The sequence below is a fragment of the Agelaius phoeniceus genome, chromosome 5 (assembly GCF_051311805.1).
Source record: "Agelaius phoeniceus isolate bAgePho1 chromosome 5, bAgePho1.hap1, whole genome shotgun sequence".
Classification (NCBI taxonomy): domain Eukaryota; kingdom Metazoa; phylum Chordata; class Aves; order Passeriformes; family Icteridae; genus Agelaius; species Agelaius phoeniceus.
The window spans coordinates 67,704,916-67,723,199 of record NC_135269.1 but is presented as its reverse complement, the minus strand read 5'-3'; the positions used below and the strand labels follow the sequence as shown (position 1 = coordinate 67,723,199).

At 41.4% G+C, this 18,284-nt stretch overlaps 1 protein-coding gene across 13 annotated transcripts in view; it reads left to right on the top strand.

The window, feature by feature from the left end:
* CELF2 (CUGBP Elav-like family member 2) overlaps positions 1-18,284 on the top strand; it is a 549,110-nt gene that overhangs the window by 459,434 nt on the left and 71,392 nt on the right. For all 13 annotated transcript variants that reach the window (XM_077179252.1, XM_077179251.1, XM_077179244.1 and 10 more), the window contains one exon: positions 10,578-10,626. In XM_077179252.1, the coding sequence (XP_077035367.1) occupies positions 10,578-10,626 (49 nt within the window). The remainder of the gene's footprint in view (positions 1-10,577; positions 10,627-18,284) is intronic.

Genomic DNA, 18,284 nt, shown 5'->3' with positions numbered 1-18,284 from the left:
ATCTTTTTCATTCTCTCTGCACAGCCAGATTATTTTGCCAGGGCAGACTATTGGCATAACACTGAGAGTTTGGATGCTGATACTGGATAGTCGTGGAAAATTCCTGTAACTTCAGCTCATGGAGAGCTTAAATAGAATTTATGAGCCATATCCTCATTTGGCGTAAAATATTATGGCTCCTCTGGTTCAACAATAAAACTGTACTACTTACCCCAGCTGATCTCAGTCAGGAGAGCAGGATTTTTGACATCTTAATTCAAAACCTCTTTTCTACCTGAATGCTTTGGCTATTCCCTGCAATATTTAGAGGCATGCATGTTGACAAGTAGTTTGGGGCTCACATCTGACCTTTGAGGAAATCTGGATCGGTCTGTGTCTGGTAACAGGAATTTGACTGCCTGTCTGCCTTCTGGGGAGGAGGGAATTGTGAATCAAGACATGTATTCTGGACTCAGAACTTCTCTGTACCTTTGCTAAGTGAAAAGTGAAAATTGCAGCGGCCCCACATCATCAGGGCCAACTTTTTCTATATATTGTACCCTTTGCTCTAATTTAAAAGGTAGAATTTCAATAGATTTTATAATTTTGATGCTTTTGGGGCTTATTTTAGACTTACCTCAATCACACTTTTTAGCTATAAGATGTTCTTGCTGGTACATTGTAATGCAAATAGGAGAGCTTTCCAACAGAACTTTAAAAAAGCTTTACATTAAAAAAAAATCCCATAGCCTAGAATTTGAGTTTTGTACAAAATAATAGACTCTAGTTTCTGTCAGAAGAGGAGCCCAAGAGCGTTGTTGAATCAAGGTGACCTTCCATGCTGCAGAAAGAACCAGGCAGAAGATCCACTTAGCAAATGAACAGAAAAATCTGTGATGTGAAACTGGGGGAGTGGCTGAGGCTGGTTTCACTCTTACTCAGTGAAAGTAAAAAATTAAGAAGATAAGTGGAGATGAGATAACACTGTGAAAGAAACAGAGGATCCCCTGACTATGCTTTCTTGCCTTTCTGAAATGTTGCTGTCGCTAGTCATTCCTTTTAAAGGGTTATCTCCTGAATTCCAGCTTGGCAAAGGTAGAGGATATTGATGAGCATAATCACATGGTGTTTTCCCAGGGCATAGTTCACAGAGGACAGCAAGCAAGCACAGAACAGAGTAAGTCTTTAAATAGAACTCCTGCAAAACAAGCATTTTATATCCTGGTCACTTTGGCTTCGCTCAGAACCGAGCTTGTGTTGTGCATTACAAAAGCCATTGCATGTTTTTAAAAACCTATGATTTAAACTAAATTTCTTCACAGTCATTGGTAGCCTGAAAGAAAAGTTATATTTTTTTAGGTTGGGGCTGGGTTTTTAGGGAAGAAGAAGGACAGGGTAGAGGATTGCTTTGTTTTCTTAACAAATTTCTAAAAATTATCCTAGAAGTTGATGTGGAATCAGAGGGATTTATGTAGAAAGGGAGGGGTTTCCTGTGGACCAGGCTTGAGCATTAGCACCCTAAAAGGGTGACCACAGACTGAGCTACTTGAATATTTTCATTTGGCAGCAGAAAAGGTCTTTTTTAAAATGGGGGCTTCTTCTCTAACATTCACAGATTCTGAGAAGGGCAAAATTCCCTGAATATGCTCTCAGGAGTCTGTGCTCCCTAAGTGGGGAATCTGGGAGAAAAGTGAAATCTGCCTTTGCAGACCACTCAAGAAAGAACATCTCTGTTTTGCTGCCTTCCCCTTTTAAGATGGTTGAGGGACCTCTGTCATTCCCATGGGAAGACTTTACGTAGAAGATGACTTAATAGGTAGCATGTTTTGGCTTTGCTCTGGCCCTGTTTTCCAAATACTAATATGGGAGGAGGAGGTGTTCTTAGATTTGAAGGGAAAGTACTGCCTTTAAAGTCTCAACCTCTTGTTGACTTCTGGAAACAAACGCCCAACTGGGGAGATGGAAGAAAGTACATCTTCAGAACACTTGAGTCATGTCCAGTGGGACACTGACTGGAAGGCTTGTGTCATGCTGGGAATTGAGTCCTGCCATCTTAGGTCATGCTGGCCAAATCCACCCAATGCACAACGAGGCTGCATTAGTTATGAGCTGACATCCCAAAGCCACAACAGCTTGGATAGCATTTGGTTCCTCCAGCAGCCCTGGATCACTGCTTCAGGTTCTTATGTCACCTCTCAAATAGGGTAGCCAGGGAGTAATATTGTAAAAATAACCCTGCTTGTGTGGAGTACACCTGCTAAATAGTGTCTTACCTACACCTGATGATAAAATGACAAGATTTTGGCTTGATAGACTTGGCTTCAATCATGGAATAACTCCAGGTGCATCACATGGAGCCTCTCTGCCTTTTTCCCACCTTCTTCCTTTCTGCTGCAGAGGCCAGCAGCAGCGAGTACCTGGCAGGGGTGTTGGGAGAGGAATCAATTAGAGCGTGAGGAGCTCGGGCTCTGGTGCAGTGCGGACAGCTCAGCTCCCTCCCCCTGGATCCTCGTTCCAGGCCATGCCGAGCTTCCCTGCGTGGCGCTGGGCAAGGCGCCGCCGAGCCGCGCTCCGTTTTCCACCCACAAACACGGGCAGAGGCTTTTGCCCCCTGCAATCACCTTGGATTTCAGGGCAATCCTTGGGAGGTAAAGCCCAACCAATTAATGTCACAGGGAGACTTCAGTTATCTCCCCACCCCGTTGACACGCAAACTTCAATTGGCAAAATGTCAACAGAAGTTATTGCTGCTGCCGATGAGATGGATAGCTCTTGCTGTTAAAATAATATCTGATGTTTTGCTCAGATGTCTAATGGGTTTGCTTTTTAAGCATGGATGATGCAAAATATCCCCAAGGCATTATTCCCAACAAGTTATAGAATCCCACTTAATGTCTATTTTTAGGACTGAATAGGTTCTGTAAAGCCTCATTTGTTTGAAGAAAAGATAGTTAATAACTTTTCTTTCCATGTGATTTTGAAGAGACAATTTTTGGCCATACCTCCCCTTCTTTATCTCCACTCCATTTGGCTTGCCTGTGCCTTGGAGTTGTTGCCATTAGTGTGGGAGGTAAGAAATTAAGGAATTAAATAAATGGAGGAGAACTGCTCAAAGAGCAACAGTAGCTGTTTGTACACTAGGAAGTGGTCACTTCTAAGATAGCCAACTTTTTAATTCCTATATGAGGGTACAGCATTTAAAAGAGACTGAGTTCTGCAGCCTAATTGGTAAATGTATGGGAGGAACAGCAGGATGTGGGGGTGATCGTGCAAGGGATCACTAGATGAAGAATTATTGATAATAATAATATTGATATTTTGTTATTATTTTAAAGCACAGCATTGTTTTTAGTCTCCCTAACTAATGTTTAATTTAACTTGAATTTAAACCACAGAGTGTAGTGGATTACAAATAACTGAGTTGGAAAGCTCCCAAAAGCCATTGAATTTCAGTGGTTTTAGTGTTCTCCGGTAAAACAACTTCTTTTAAGCAAGCTATATGCTTGTTTCTGTGCTCTAAATAGAAAATAATGATGTTATGCATTACCGCATGAACTATATTTGGCACCCACCAGCAATATTCATTTTCTCTTGCTTCTCTCTCTTCCTTCTTCCTTCCCTCCCTCTCCCTCTCTGTCTCTCCAAAAAAAGCATGTATATATGTCTGACAGTAATCTAGGAGGCCAAGTAAGAGATCACATTCTTATACTACTAAAATTGTATGAATGCCTAACACAGCTTAAATCCCTTAAATTGGGATTTATGAAAGGATGACAGCAAACAATCTTCTAGCTATGCCATCTCTCAGGCAGTTACAGCAACTGCTTTACATTTATTTGTGAGAATCTAAGTGATAAATGCACATTTTTCCTCTTTTTATCCGTGAATAAGCAAAAGTGAATGACTTCAACCGATGCTGGGAATCCAAAGCTCTGCCTGTGCTGGTGAAGCCAGCAGGAGCATGGTGCTGGTTAGCACTTCCCTGCCTGGTGTGTGGGCATATTTTGAGGGAATAACATGGGCTACTGTTCCCACTGGACAATATGGACAAGGATATCCTGTTTGGAGTGGAAGGAGGAGTGTAGCTGTGCAAATGCAAGCTGTGCCACACCACTTATTTTAAGATCCAGAGAGCAGTCCTTTGCCTCTTTTATTCTCTAGTATTTATTTGGCCTTGGAGATTATCCCCAGTTCCCAGAGAAGTTCCCAAAGCGCTAGCCAGATATTGACTGCGTAATTCAAGTTAGTTTGACCCTAGAGGAGTCATTCTAAACAGTTCTTTTCGATAGGAAAATACACCTCCTTCACTTCTGGGAAACTCATATTACTTGTGAGTCACAAGGGTTTAAAAAAGCAAAACCAGCTGGCAATGAAATGATGTGAGAAATGAGCGTCCAAGAGCTCCTCTGAAAGATCCTATGGAAAAACTGGGGAGCTAAAAGTTGAAATGAGGGGTGGGGAGGGGGGTATAGAGGTATCTGCGTATAATAGTCGAGAAAAACAATGGTCTCTAAAGACACTAAAAATAATTTAATTCTCTGGTGCTTATGGAGTATTTTCTCTTCTTCCCCCAGTCTTCTGGTAGGTCAATACATTCCCTCCTGACTTCCAGACTCAGCAGAGGCTCTCAGAAACCTGGTTGGCCTTGTTTTTTCCTTGGACTACTGGTCTAATTAAACTGCACTCACTAATTGGATGAGAAGTTTGGAGAAAGCTTTGAATTAATTTCCAGACCAGAGTTAGGCAAAAAATATAATTTTTTCCCACTGCTTTCCTCTTTAGGTGCTTTTCTTCTGAGCCCTTAGCCTGTCTCTGCTGCTCCTTTTAATATTTCCTTCCTCTTTGGTTTTCCTATTGATTCCCAAAGTCTCAGAATTTATAATCCTTCACCCAAAAAGAAAATTAGGGTTTAATTAAGGTCTAATGTCTCTTCTTCTCTATCCCACATTCCCTCTTGACATTTTACAGTTCTGAGATGCAGAAAATACTGAAGTCCCATTTGGCTTCAACAGTGATTAATGCTAGCAAGAAGCAAGTCCCAGAGTGCTAGAAATGACAAGATACATGCAAGCTATCATCATTTAATCCTATTGCTTTTTGTTTGGTTTGGTTGTTACCAAAGTAACCTGAGTTCTTCAAATTTGCCCTTTGCCTGGGGGGAGGTTTAGCTCCATTTTGTGTGGTGTTTCTCTGTGATGTGGTCTGTGAGGGTGACAGGTAAGGGACAAACTGAGTTGGGTCATGGCTAGACACTTCTAGCCAGGGCCAGATGACAGGGAAGGGAGGAAGGGGACATGTCTGAAAAGGGATAACAGCTCTAGAAGTCTGCTGATGGATTTAAAAGATTATAGAAAGATGAATACAGGAGTGGTAAGGAGTGAGGAGTCATGGATAACATTCTCCACACACAACTCCTCAGCTCTGATGGTGAAAAGTCACATTCTGCTTAACATTAGAGGACTTTCAGGAGGTGGTCTTTGACTGCCATACTGAGCTGGGTGAAGGTGCAGGCAGGTCTGATGTGCATTCAGAGTCCTTTCTTGCCAAGAGGTTTTCCTTCCTCAAGGCATGAGAAGTAGCAGGAGCAAGGCATGTGCATCCACAGTGGCAGGAATGGATAATAAAAGCTGCTAACTGGTGTAGTAATCATGTGTAAAGGTGCTTTTGCAATAGACCATAAAAAAAAAAAGAAAAGTTTCAGTCTAGGTGGCCAGAATTTCAGAGATGCTGAGGATATCCAAATTTCACAGACTCAACACAGCTGCAGCAAAATGAGCCCATCAGCTCCTTCATCTTCACTGAAAGGCATCTCCTGCTTTTAATCACCAAAGTCCTGTGTAAGACTGACATACTGATGTGTAACATCTTGAAGCAGCCAATACAGACCATTTCCAGTGCCAACTGCCTCCTCCTACAAACCTTGCTTCACTCACAGAAATTCCTGCTCGCAGGAAGTCTTTAGCCTACCCAGAATATCTGAATGCCCATTTCTCTTCAGAAAACTGATGGAAAGCAGGTGTCCAAAAGCCTTTCCAGCAAATATATTGACGGCTCTGAAATGTGATTTAAGCAGTTGCTGTTGATGCAGTGGTGACTTGGAATGTGCCAAGCCCATGCTCACCCATGCCTGGAGACAGTTCTTACCCGTTCACCCCTGACACCTCAGGCTTAAGATTACACCTGATTTGAAGCATCCCCTGACTAAACAAAACAAACCATGAGCTGATCTCCTTGTGCAACCTGCAACCACACAATAGTAATCACAGCTAATGACTCTGCTAAATGCTAGACTGCACACACCTCCTTGTTTGGTGTTTGTTTTGTATACAGAAGGTAACATCGACTGAATAACGAGGATGCCAAGTTACAGATGGGGTTGTGGAATCGTATTTGACAGCCGATTAGAGTAATCTGACAGAAATGATGACTTAATCACCACGACAGACTCCAAATTCCCAGATAGAATTCCACCCAGGTTAATCTAATTTCCTTGCAATATTTTTGCCAGAAATAGACTCTTAGCCGGCTTGTTTTCTCCCATGCAGATGTCACATGGCTTTGACAAGAATGTAAATAGGTACTGCTATTTTTGTTGAAAAGATGACTTTGAGGCTCTAAAGCTGGAGAGGTGGCATGCCTTTGAGATGCATTGGGTTGCTTTGCTGTGTTTTTTTTTTTCTCTGATGACATGTTTACATACAGCAAGATGTACTCAGGAAAAAGAGGGGGGAAAAAAAAGATGTAACTATTCCATTGTAATCCTAGGCCTTGGCGTGGTCCTGCTGCTGCCCTGGACACAGCCAGCAGCCAGATTCTCATTAATTTCAGGGGGATTTTCAGGGTTGCATGTTTGACAACTGTTTCTTTGCCTTTTTGATTCCCGTGGACTGCCTCAGCACCCCTGCTTGGGATGCGCCCAAGGAGAGGCAGTGACGTTCCTGGCCCCAGGCTTTGGGTGGCCTCTGTGACAGCACAAGCAGCAGTGAAGCCCCCAGGTTGCTGCCAGCACTGCCACAAGGCACTGGCAACCTTGGGCAACAGGCATTTGCCTGCTCTCAGCTGTAAAACACTGGCATGGTGTGTTTTGGGATGGACACAGAGCACCTGTAGGAAGGGCAGGTCATGCCCTTCTTGCTGCACAAGTGTGCTCAGTAGAACTCTCTGTAATACTGATGAGGAGAGGTTGCCCCTCACAGCCCATACTCCAGCCTGGGTTTGATATCCCCATGCACAGTGCTTGCCAGGGGAAGCTGGCCATGCTCAGAAAGAACTTGCCTGAGTGCTGTGTTGTTCTCTTTTACTGTGTGTGCTGAGCACGGGATGATGTTCAAGGTAATAAATTACTTGCTGAGGTTATTTTTCTTGTTCTTGCCTCTTTATTAATTGTAAGTGTGCATTCATAAATACTGTATTTTCATAAGCAAAGCTTTCTCCAGGAAAAGAAGGAAATGTTTCCTGTTGTTCTGTGTGACAACATGACATACTGAGAAATCACTTACCTTGAGATCCATAAGTGATGTATAGTTACAATAACAGCTTCCTGATAAGACGGGAAATCCTTCATTTCTGTAGATGACAGGATTCTAGTGAGTGGCATCTAATTTGAAACAGTTTTATATCATCTGTAATCTTTTGGAGGGCCTGGGAAAGCACAGCTATTTTATTGTTTTATAGCCTGCAGTTATACAAGGGAGATAGAAAACGTACAGATTATTTTGTCTTTTGCTCATTGTAGAGTGAAAGGATAGTACCTATTTAACTTTTGTCTCTGCCCCTTTAATTTTCTTATTCACTACACACTTCTTTGAGAGTCATTCTTTTCTTTTCTTTTCTTTTTTACACCTACCTTTAAATATTTTATGGGTAGAGAGCTTATAATATGTATTGTCACGGCAGTTGTCTCTAGAGGTCAGCAATGAGTTTAATAATGAGATGCGAACCAGTGACTCTGTAAAACCCATTTCAGGTTATAAATGGCATGTTTTATTGAATCTAGTGTTAAAGGTTGTTAACGTATCAATTGGTGATGGTCAGGGTTAAACAAGCTTCAACATGAGCCCTCTCATGTTAGGAAACTGTCAGTAAGGTATTTTTCCCCTTTCCTCTTCACTGAAGCCAGGTTTGTGTATCACATCCATTTTTTCTGGGGGTGTTCTGCAGTTTAAACTCTCCAGGCCTGAGCTGGATCTTTCATTGGTTTTAAGCACAATGGCATCACTCCCAAATTCAGCCTGATGGTGTGAAGAGGACCATGAGTTTTTAGCAGGAACTTTTGAAATCAAGTCAAAACCTATTTGAAGCATCATGTTAAATCTTGCCTCTTTGTTTGTGAATGTACCAGATTACTGAGTTAATGAACTTGGGGTAATGATGTGTGACTGAAGAGGATGACTTTGGATATGCAGTAAATGTGCTTATCAGGTGACACTGATCTTTATGTTGTGACCATGGGCTGCAAAAATAACTTCTTCTCATGAATTTGGTCTAAAGTTGGCTTCTCTGGTTTGGGCAGTTTGAAAAGTGAGAGGTTTTTTTATGTTGTCAGAATAGCCTTTATTCAAAATATCTCCTCTTAGGGGCACATAAACACATTTGTAAAGAGCAATTGATTGATTCCCTGTCTACAAAAGGCCTGAAATTGGGCTGGGTTTTTCTCTTATATCCTGCATATTCCTGGATTTTCAATATTTGCCTTTCTTTCCTCTGTTTTCTCACCACTCCATTGCTCCTCAGAGACCTCAGTAACCTGCAACAGCCTTGTGGAGCAAGTTACACCTTTTTTCTTCTTTCTGTTTTTGCTTGCTGAGTGGACATGCTGCCTCACATTCCCACAAATTTTAAGTCTCCTGCAGTGCCCAGTGTATTGTTGATGTCAGGAAAAACCTTAAGCACTAAAGAAGACAGAGAACCATAGAAGTTCCCTTTTTTCTATAAAACTGATCTAATAAGAGTGGTAGCAGGCAAGTGCTGGGCTATTAAAGTCCATTTAGGAAACAAATGATTTAAAGAGAGCAGAATTGTTAAAACTGAAGAAAATTTATGCATCCTGACAGCTACATCTACCTTGTGGCTTTGCCTTTCCTTAGGACACACTGGGGAGTTGTGCAAGCAGCACAGGGAACACATTGATTTGCAAGGCCAGGGAGCGTTCTGGACTTTGAATAAATCTAACAGAAACATTCACAGCAATATTTTATATTTTCTGAAGAATCCAGCAACTTTTTCCCTGGTGGTTAAGTTACTTCAGCAAAAGCAATGCAGATGTGGGTTTCTGTGCAGCTTTGAAAGCATATTTGATATGAGGGCATGGATGTTCTCTACTGCTCAGCTGTTTTTGTTTCCCAGAGTTTGTCATAACAATCTTTTATTAGGAAAATGGAATTGCCTCTGACATTTTCAGGCAATACACAGCTGTGCTGCACTGAAAAATGATAGAAAAGTAGAAAAAGCATACATTTTTTCACCTGTTCACCTGAATTGGTAAGGAATTGCTGAGGAGAGAAAAGGCAGTGGCCCTGCTGCTGCTGGAAGGTTTGTGCAATCAAATCCCAGTAACTATGCAGAGTCCAAGAAAGAAAATAAAAATGGGGTTTTTTAAACATCTCCTACATTGAATCTCAATGTGAGGTCACTTCTAGAGGCTTTTGAGAAGCTGTAATAAAATTTCCCTGAGCACACCACAATGGCCACAGGGCTGGCTATCACCAATGTCCTGCAGAAAACTCTGATCATGAGGGAGCTCAACTGCTGTGGTGTTATTATTCCTGAAAGAACAAAAACAGCGTTTGTAGAAATTTTATTGGAGCTGCCAACAATTTAGTGTGGGAGCAGTATCATTTAGTAGGGAAAGCTGAGGATGCAGCAGCCCAAGTGTGCCAAGGTGGGATGTTCGGCAAGAACGCTGCAGACAGGAGTTGGTTTCCTTTGCAGTAAGAGGGACATGGATGGAGGAAGAGGTTGGAAAGGAAAAAGGATTTGGAATTTTTATGGAAGCCAGAATTGTTATGTGTTGTGGTGGAAGCTTTATGAATGAATGTGTAATGGATTCTAAAACAAAAATATGAGATACTAAACAATTATAGGAAGCTATTTTAGGAATCAAGATCTCTTCTTTTTCAGTCCTAAAAGAATGAGCACAGTTTTTTTAATTACAAGCAAAGTTCATTTGTCAAACTCAACTCCTCTGAGAACATTTGAAATGCTTGCTAGTTCTTAAATTACTTGAAAATTACATCTTGGTTTTGGCAGTGGTTGAGCTCAAGAAAAAAAAGTTGGTAAAACAGAAACCAAGCATGCCATAAACTAATGAGGGCTGTAACTTTAGAGGTCTTCTGAAACTAGATACAGCAAATTAAAGATTTATATGAGTCCTATGGGCCCAATGATCTTTTTTTTTTTTTAACTTCCTCATTATAAAATACTCCTTTACCATTTAATTTTTTTCTTATAAGCCTATAATACAGTGTTATTCTGAATTGATATAATTTCAACATGTTTAATATTAAATTGTGTCTCTTTTTTGCCTTTCATTAAAAACATCACTCTTGATTTTTTATGACTATCCAACCTGCCTTACTCTCTTTCATTTTTGTTTTTAGATGCATCATCCTATTCAGATGAAACCTGCAGATAGTGAAAAGTCAAATGGTATGTGTTCAATTTATTTTTACTTGATTGTATCTTTCTCTAAACTAAAGTAAGCACAACATTGTGACGATTTTTGCTTTACTCCTTTTGTGGTGAAAATAATAGGCAGTTTCCCTACACCTGACATGCTGGGAAGGTGTTGAGCTGCTCTGAACTCCCTTTTATCTTCTGCTTTAAAGAAGGAAGGAAATGTCCTCAAAAAAGGGTCTTCCTTGTACCTGCTGTATGTCATGACCTACCTCACTACATACATCCTTCCCTTGGGTTCTTCTAACAGTGAGGTATTGTGGGAGCACCTGAGATTGATGAGATGGAGATAAAATGTTGATGCTGAAAATTTAAAATAAAAGAAACAAAAAGGCATACCTGTGTTAACAAATTATGTAAGTACATGATCAGCCTTAAACATTTGCCAAAAGTACCTTTTTACACAATGATGCCATTCTGAATCTGAGCCAAATTTAGGTTTTAATCATATGCTTCATTATGGGCTGGGAAGCCCACTTAGGAGCTCTCTGTATACTTATTCCTCAAAACGATTGAAAAATGAATGCTATAAAGACAGTAATATCCATTTGGAATACTAGGGTACTGCCTAAGTGGATGTATATGACATGCAAAATAGATGGCAAGGTAAATCTATTAAACATGCCAGGTTTATATATTCAGGAAAATAAGATAATCGAATGGTAGTGCAACTTGGCAGCATGTGATTCTTTAAAAATATATACGTGTATATTTTGCCCCTTGATTTGTTCCTGTAATTTTCTAAAATATATGTTAAAGATATCATCTGCCTTCTTAGATTGCAAGAGCTTCATTTTCCCTTAAGGCCCACATAATCAGAGCTGGTTCCTCCAACAGGCATCTTTGCACCTCATTAATTAGTAATCAGGGCAGAAGCCGTGCACTTAGAGATCTACATACCTGCAAATGTAAATTATGATTGGGCTCTAAATCTCTCCGCAAGGCTTTTTTAAGGCTTCTTTTTTTTGCTAATTGTAGTGCATCCCTTTTTCAGGCTTCTCCAAGGATTATGAAGTTTGGAAGGAAATTAAAACTTCACATTATGCTAGGTTTCCCATTATGACAACTTTCCAAACAAAAGTGGCCGTGAGCACCAGGAAATATGAACCATCACCCATTTGTATGGGAGGGGGTGTTCTCTCTCTCAGGTTGGAATCATAGAATCATTGAATCTTCTGAGTTGGAAAGGATAGATATCCATCCATGAGGATTCTCAAAGTCCAGCTCCTGGCCCTCCACAGGACAATCCCAAAAATCCCACCATGTGCTCGAAAGGCTCCTTGACCTCTGTCAGTCTGGTGCTGTGACCACTGCTCTGGGGAGCCTGTTCCAGTGCCCAGCCACCCTCTGGGTGAAGAACATTTTCCCAAAGATTTTTAGCAGTAATTTCTTGCTGTCTTTGAGTGCTCAGAATAGAGGCCAAGGCACCTGGATGGGCAGAAGGACTGAAGTTTTCAGGCCCCACTGTGGTCAAGGAGAACGTTGCTGTTGGAATCCAGACTCCAGTCCCTAGTATTTACTGCTAGCAGTGGGCACAATTATCCCTTAGGCACAGGAACGCTGGCCTGAACTAAGTATGGCCTCCGTGGATTCTTCTTTCAAAGACAAATTTCACCTCAATTTCCTTGGCAAATTAGAAAAATAAGAGGCAATGGGCCAAAATTGACTCCCAGTGAGTTACTTGTTCGTTGCCTGAAGTGTTTCTTTCTAAAGGAGATTGAACATATTGGAAAAACACTGTGGGGAATTGTGCAAATTCTGTCCTTCTCTGCAAGTACTGCCTGCTTGGAAAGCAGGGTAGGTTGGCTCCTGGCTGCTGCTGTTAGTCTAGGGTTATCTGCATGAAACTCCTGTTTGCACTGTGGGAATACTCTCTTATTTTCTGGCATCTATTCCAAGCATAAAAATTACTAGGGATTGGGTTTTTCACTTTTTTTTTTCCTTGCCTTTCTTTGTATTTTTGGGGAAAAAACAAATTGTCAGTTCAGGGGTTCCAACTGTCAAATTAAACACTTTTTAAAATTTAGATTCCTGAAGGGTGTGGGAACTTTTGATTGGCATGTTCAAGGGGTGGTGAACTATTTTTATTTTTTTTTAATCAACTGGAGAAGCAAAAGGCAAACTAATACCACGATGATGGTAATAATGGTACAGCTCCTCAGAAAGGCAGCGCGTAGGCATGGGGTTCATGGAGTGGGTGACACTTTGCCAGCAGCTGGGAGATCAAGAAAGAGAAAAAAACGACAGCGTGGGGGATGTGGAGGTTTGTTTGGCACATGTTTCCCATATGCTCCAGGCTATCCATCTGAGGAGGTATATTATCCATGCCAACGGCAAACTGTAAACTGTACCTCTTCAACCAGACTGGTAAATTCAAAGGGGAAGAGAAAAAAGACATGCCAAGGCATCTTGGTTTTCATGATCCGTGCTGGTTGAGCTTTTGAGGAATGCTCGAGTCTCTTTGATTTCTGAGTCATGGGAGGATCCCAGTGGATTTTATGGGTAAAGTGGTGTTTCTCAGATTGCAAAGAGGTTTGAGAAATTTTCTTGGTCAAAATTTTTTTATGGAAACACATGTAGGACAAGTTGAACACACTACAGTTCTTCTGAGCTTGTACGTGTTTGTGAATTGATAGACCTGTTCAAGTTTCATAGGGAGGAAGGACAGGTCCTCTCATTCAGTTTACAGAGGTTTTCAAAGAACAGTATTTTCTGTGTGATTAAATGCCCCCTCCCCATATTGAGTCCCTTGTGAAAAAGCTTTAAATGACCATCCAAGCCAGCGCCTCCCAGGATGAAATGCTCCTCCCTTTCCATCACTGTTCCTGCCCTTAGATGTCTGGGTCACCTGAGGAATCTGTCCCTTGACACCAGAGGCCAAGCTCACCTCATGGAAACTGGGAGATGGGTATGGAAGGGACAGCTCCAGCACAGCTGGACCAGGCTGCTCAGAGCCCCATCCAACCTGGCCATGAACACTTCCAGGGCTGGGGCATCCACAGCTCCTCTGGGCAACCCATTCCAGTGGCTCATTCCCTGCCTACAATGTGTCTAAGTCATTTCTCTGCTCATGCAGATGAAGCAAATCTTGATCTCTTCCACCAAGTTTTTAGCACCTAGAGTTGATGGGGCAAGACTTGCCCTCAGATTTAATTAATTTGTCTACCCAGAGGGATTCTGAAAAGCTTCTTAACTCTTGAAAAACATAACATCTCTTGAAGATTTGCAGATGATGAATTTTGTAGTGTGTCCTGGTCTGATCACCTTTGTGCAGGTTGTTTTAACCTGTCTAGAAAGTTTTGGTTAAGGATTTTCTGCCAAAGAAGCATGTTTTACTTTGAAGGCTCCACCATTACTAGATTCATCACTCACAGTATTTATCCTTTTAAGGACATTTTCTCTTTTTCAAACAAAGGGGGTTCCTCCAGTCTAATGCTGAAAAATTTACAAACACCTGCTTGACTCTAAGTTGTCTATGGCCATTAACATCCTACAATTTGCAAATGCCTAAATGTCTTGGATCTGGATTTGAACACAGTCAATACTTTCAGGCACATATCCTGCAGACAGCATGCTCTTAAATGGATCAAAGCATCACTGCTTCAGGGAAAATGACAAAATTCTCAATTTAAAAAAATAAAGTAGGGAGGAGGGTAGCTGAGTAATCTTAAAATTTATTTTTATTGATTTCTTTAGCGGAAAATATAAAAAATAATTTTGAAATTCTAAGTGGCACAACTTTGCCGAATTGGAGGTAGTAATTAGATGCCATATGTTAGCACTAACACATAGAAAAGTTGATAATTAATGCAGGCAGCTCCGGATTCAGGTGTGACTTTGACAGATTGTATGCAAGGGGTTTTCACAGGCTTACAGTTAGGGATAAAAAGTCTAATTTCACCTTTTCCCTTCTATATGGGAGTAAAAAACCAAAACCAAACCAAAAAAAACCCCAAAACCTCCACACCATTTATACATAATTAACTATTTCTCTAGTTGCTCAAAAGAGAAGGCATCTTCTGGGGAGAAAATGCACTCTTTATTTGACTGGACTCCACAGAAATGTACAATAAAGGGTTATAATTTTGATCTTTCAGAATTTTGGGGGTTTGGAAGAGTGAAAATAAAAGTTATGTTGAATCTTCAGGGAGATTTCCCACAATTATTACAGGGTTTAATTCTTTTGTAGCATTCAGAAAATAATCTCTACTCCTTTATCCTCCTGGGTTAGCACAAGCAATCTAATACAGCCTGCAAGAAATGCTCATTACTGAAGCGAATTGAGTAAAGCTAAAAAATTAGACCCTTCAGGATGTTATTCTGCAAGGTGGATGTAGTGCTGTCAGAAGACAGGAGGCTCAGTTTGAAAAGTTCCCCTCCCAGCAGAGACAGATTTCATCTCAGATAACCTTTGATGGCTAAGGCAGAGTTCTGGGTTCAAACACGATGCCCAGGCACGTGTGCTAGTGAGGGCAGTGCTAGCCTTGATGGGGTTAAAAGAGCAACTCTGCTCATTTGAAAACAGGTGTCTGTACCTCTTCAAGCAGTGCTTCTGCATTCTGGCAAACCCCAGCCCAAATCCAGCAGGCTCAGCACTGGATGTGTCACTTGAACTGCCCTGGCAGCACAGCCAACCTGCATTTGTAATGTGTTGAGATGGATTAAAGGTGAACCCCATAATGTGTTAATCAAGAAACTGTGTGGTTTCACACTTTCCTTCCTATAAATAGAACTTCAGGCCTTGTTTACTGTGACCTTCTGGCTCCTTCTGCTCCATCAAGGAAGGGCACTCAGCCACCCCATCCTACCTGCTGCTTCCAAACAGTTGCATCTCCTTCATTCCCCCAGAGTGGTGCAAAATAGTCAGAAAGTTCAGCTAAGTCCATAAGGGGGGTTCAGAAATAATGATGTCAAATGCAGGCTAAAAAAGTTTTGATTTTTCTGGATTTTGAATTGTTGAAACCTACCCCAAGGGTGGGAGAGTTATCAAGCAGCAGTGAAATGCTTTTGAGAGATGTGTACATGTGCTGGCCCTTGCACACTGTTATCCTTCCCCCAGCCTTTTGCTTTGCCTGCTCTCATTGCCCAAAGCACTGGCAGCTCCCAAGCTTTGTCCAGCCCCTCAGAGCTCACTCATTCCTGATGTCCCTGCAACTGGAGCTCAGGACATCTACATGGTGTCATGATGCCCAAGATCTGGGAGTTGGCTGGAAGGTAACAGCATCTGTCAATGCACTCAGTCAGTGTAAAAAAAATCTGTAATCTACTCTCAGTAGCAGGGGAGAGACTTCCATGACAAAGGGAGAAATGCCTTGTCAAGCACCTTGCCACCTTGCTGGGAGAGGTGAGACCTGTCACTCTTTGAAGGAGCTGATCTCTTGGCATTGCCAACAACCAGTTGAGCTGAGACCAAACCTGTAGGTCACTGAAGTTAGGCCAGATGGGTTTAGGCTGCCATGCTTTCCCTCAGCAGGAGCACCTGTCCCAGATCTGGGTCAGGTGCGTTTAATCCTTATTGTACAGTCCATGGGAGAAATCCAAAACACACAGGAAAATCCACAGGCTTGGCAGATCCAGAGGGAAGGTTGCTCACCTCTAAAAGCATTTGACCCACACTTGCACTCTGTTGTCTGATTCTCACACCTTGCCTGTGTGGCTGGTAAGAAGTCATTTTAGAAAGAAAGAAGTGGCTGACCAAAAATGCAGAAATAACTCTTGAAAATTAGTCTTATTGAGGTGGAAAAGTATTCCTTTCTCTGTGTGGGAAAAACTCTTTCAGCCTAATAATATCAGATGTTCTATCAGATGGAGTGAAAACATGTCATTTTGATCTTGACAATTGTCACTTTAAATGTTTTTTATGCTGGACCTCTAGCCAGAAAAAGAATAGCAATTTTCTTAAGCTTCAACACTGATCAGCACTGACTAATGGCACTGAATGCAGAGCACGTCATCATATCAATATGTTTTCTGTACTCTGAGCATTGTTCATGAAATCTGCATTTTTAAGATGTACAGTACACAGGAGCTGGATGTTTAATTTACTATAAAATCACCCTCAAGCTGCAAACCTGCAAATCATGTTAGTTAAATGGCATATTTATAGGTTTACTACCAAAACCAAAAGAGGCCGATGGGGAGTTTGTCGCCTGCTACTCTTTGGAAAATTAAAACAAAACCTTCTGTTCACATCTCATTTTTTTTTGAGTCTCCATGTGAATCTCTTTGGTTTGAGGCTTTGTCCTGGCACCAAAGCAGGACCCAAGGGACCTCCTTTGGGATCTTGTGGCAGGCATTTGTCCAACTTAGCCAGCAGCTATTTTTAAAAGAGAGTTGGAGCCTAGCCACCCTTAAGGTAGACCTGCACACTATTTCAAGCCTAAGATCAAATTTAAACTGGTTGGTACTGGCTGACACAGAGACACAAAATAAGAGGTTCATAACACAGAGCAGAAGGCAATGCTTGGAAATGTGCTTGGCACAAAGGCTTCACCCAACCTGACCTCAGTCTGTGGTGTGGAGAAATCCAGGCCTGGCAGCCCTGCTGGGTCCCTTGTCTCAAAATCTTTCCTGCACTATGGCCATAGTCTGTGGCTGTTGTTGAGGGGACAGGCTGCCAGGGAACTTCCTCAAAGAGATTGCTCAAGGCAATATAGGAATTGTCTGCAGCCAGGTTACAGGTATCCTTTCACCAGCAGAAGTGTCTGCCTGTACTCCTCTTGTCGCTGTGAGCAAGGTAATTCAGCTTTCCCACCCTTAAAATAATATTTAGCAGCATCAAGGTCAGGTATATATTATGAATGAGATGTAAAGCTTCATAATAAGACACACACACACACACACACACACACACACACACACACACATATATATACATATATAAAAACTTGCAGGTCTTATTTGCAATCACGCATATTCAGCTCCTGATCTGTAGATAACTGGCTCATCCCATGCATTCAGCATTTCTTAACCCTTTCTGGAGGGTTCACCTGCGTGTGGAACCTCAATATAAAGTGTGAATGAAAATGTTCAGTCTTGAGGAATCTCTGCTGAAGAAAACATCTTCCCCTGGGTGTTAAATTCACACCAATTTTCTTGCAAGCTTGTAGAGTGAGAAGCTGGGATTGCAGGGGCTGGCCTCTGTTTTGGGCTCTGAAAAATGCATGGGTTTGGTGCTTGCTTATATAAAAGCTACAAATACTTTTTAAAGTCAGCGATTTAAGGAGAAAATTACTTCAAATGCTTCTTGTGATCAATAAACATGAACATCTTCCTGTTATTCTTGAAATTATTAAATGCACTGAAAATGTTGAAGTATAACAGAAATAAAATCCTAGAAAAAATGAACGCAGTTCCTTCTTCCTCAGCTGCAATTTTTTCCATATGACAAACTCGTACTAATACAGGAGACAGAGTTAGAGAGCAAGGGAGGATTCTTTATTTTTTTTGTAAGCCCAGAAATGAAAATACTTCATTACAAAAATAATTTGCACAATAATAGAAATAAGTAAGTGCACTGCAGACTCTCTGGAGTAAAGCTTTCCTTCCCTCTTTGCTTCCCCACAAACCCTGACAGTCTGCTCATTAACAAGGAATTGGATTTACATGCCATTTCCAGAGAAGAAGAAAGC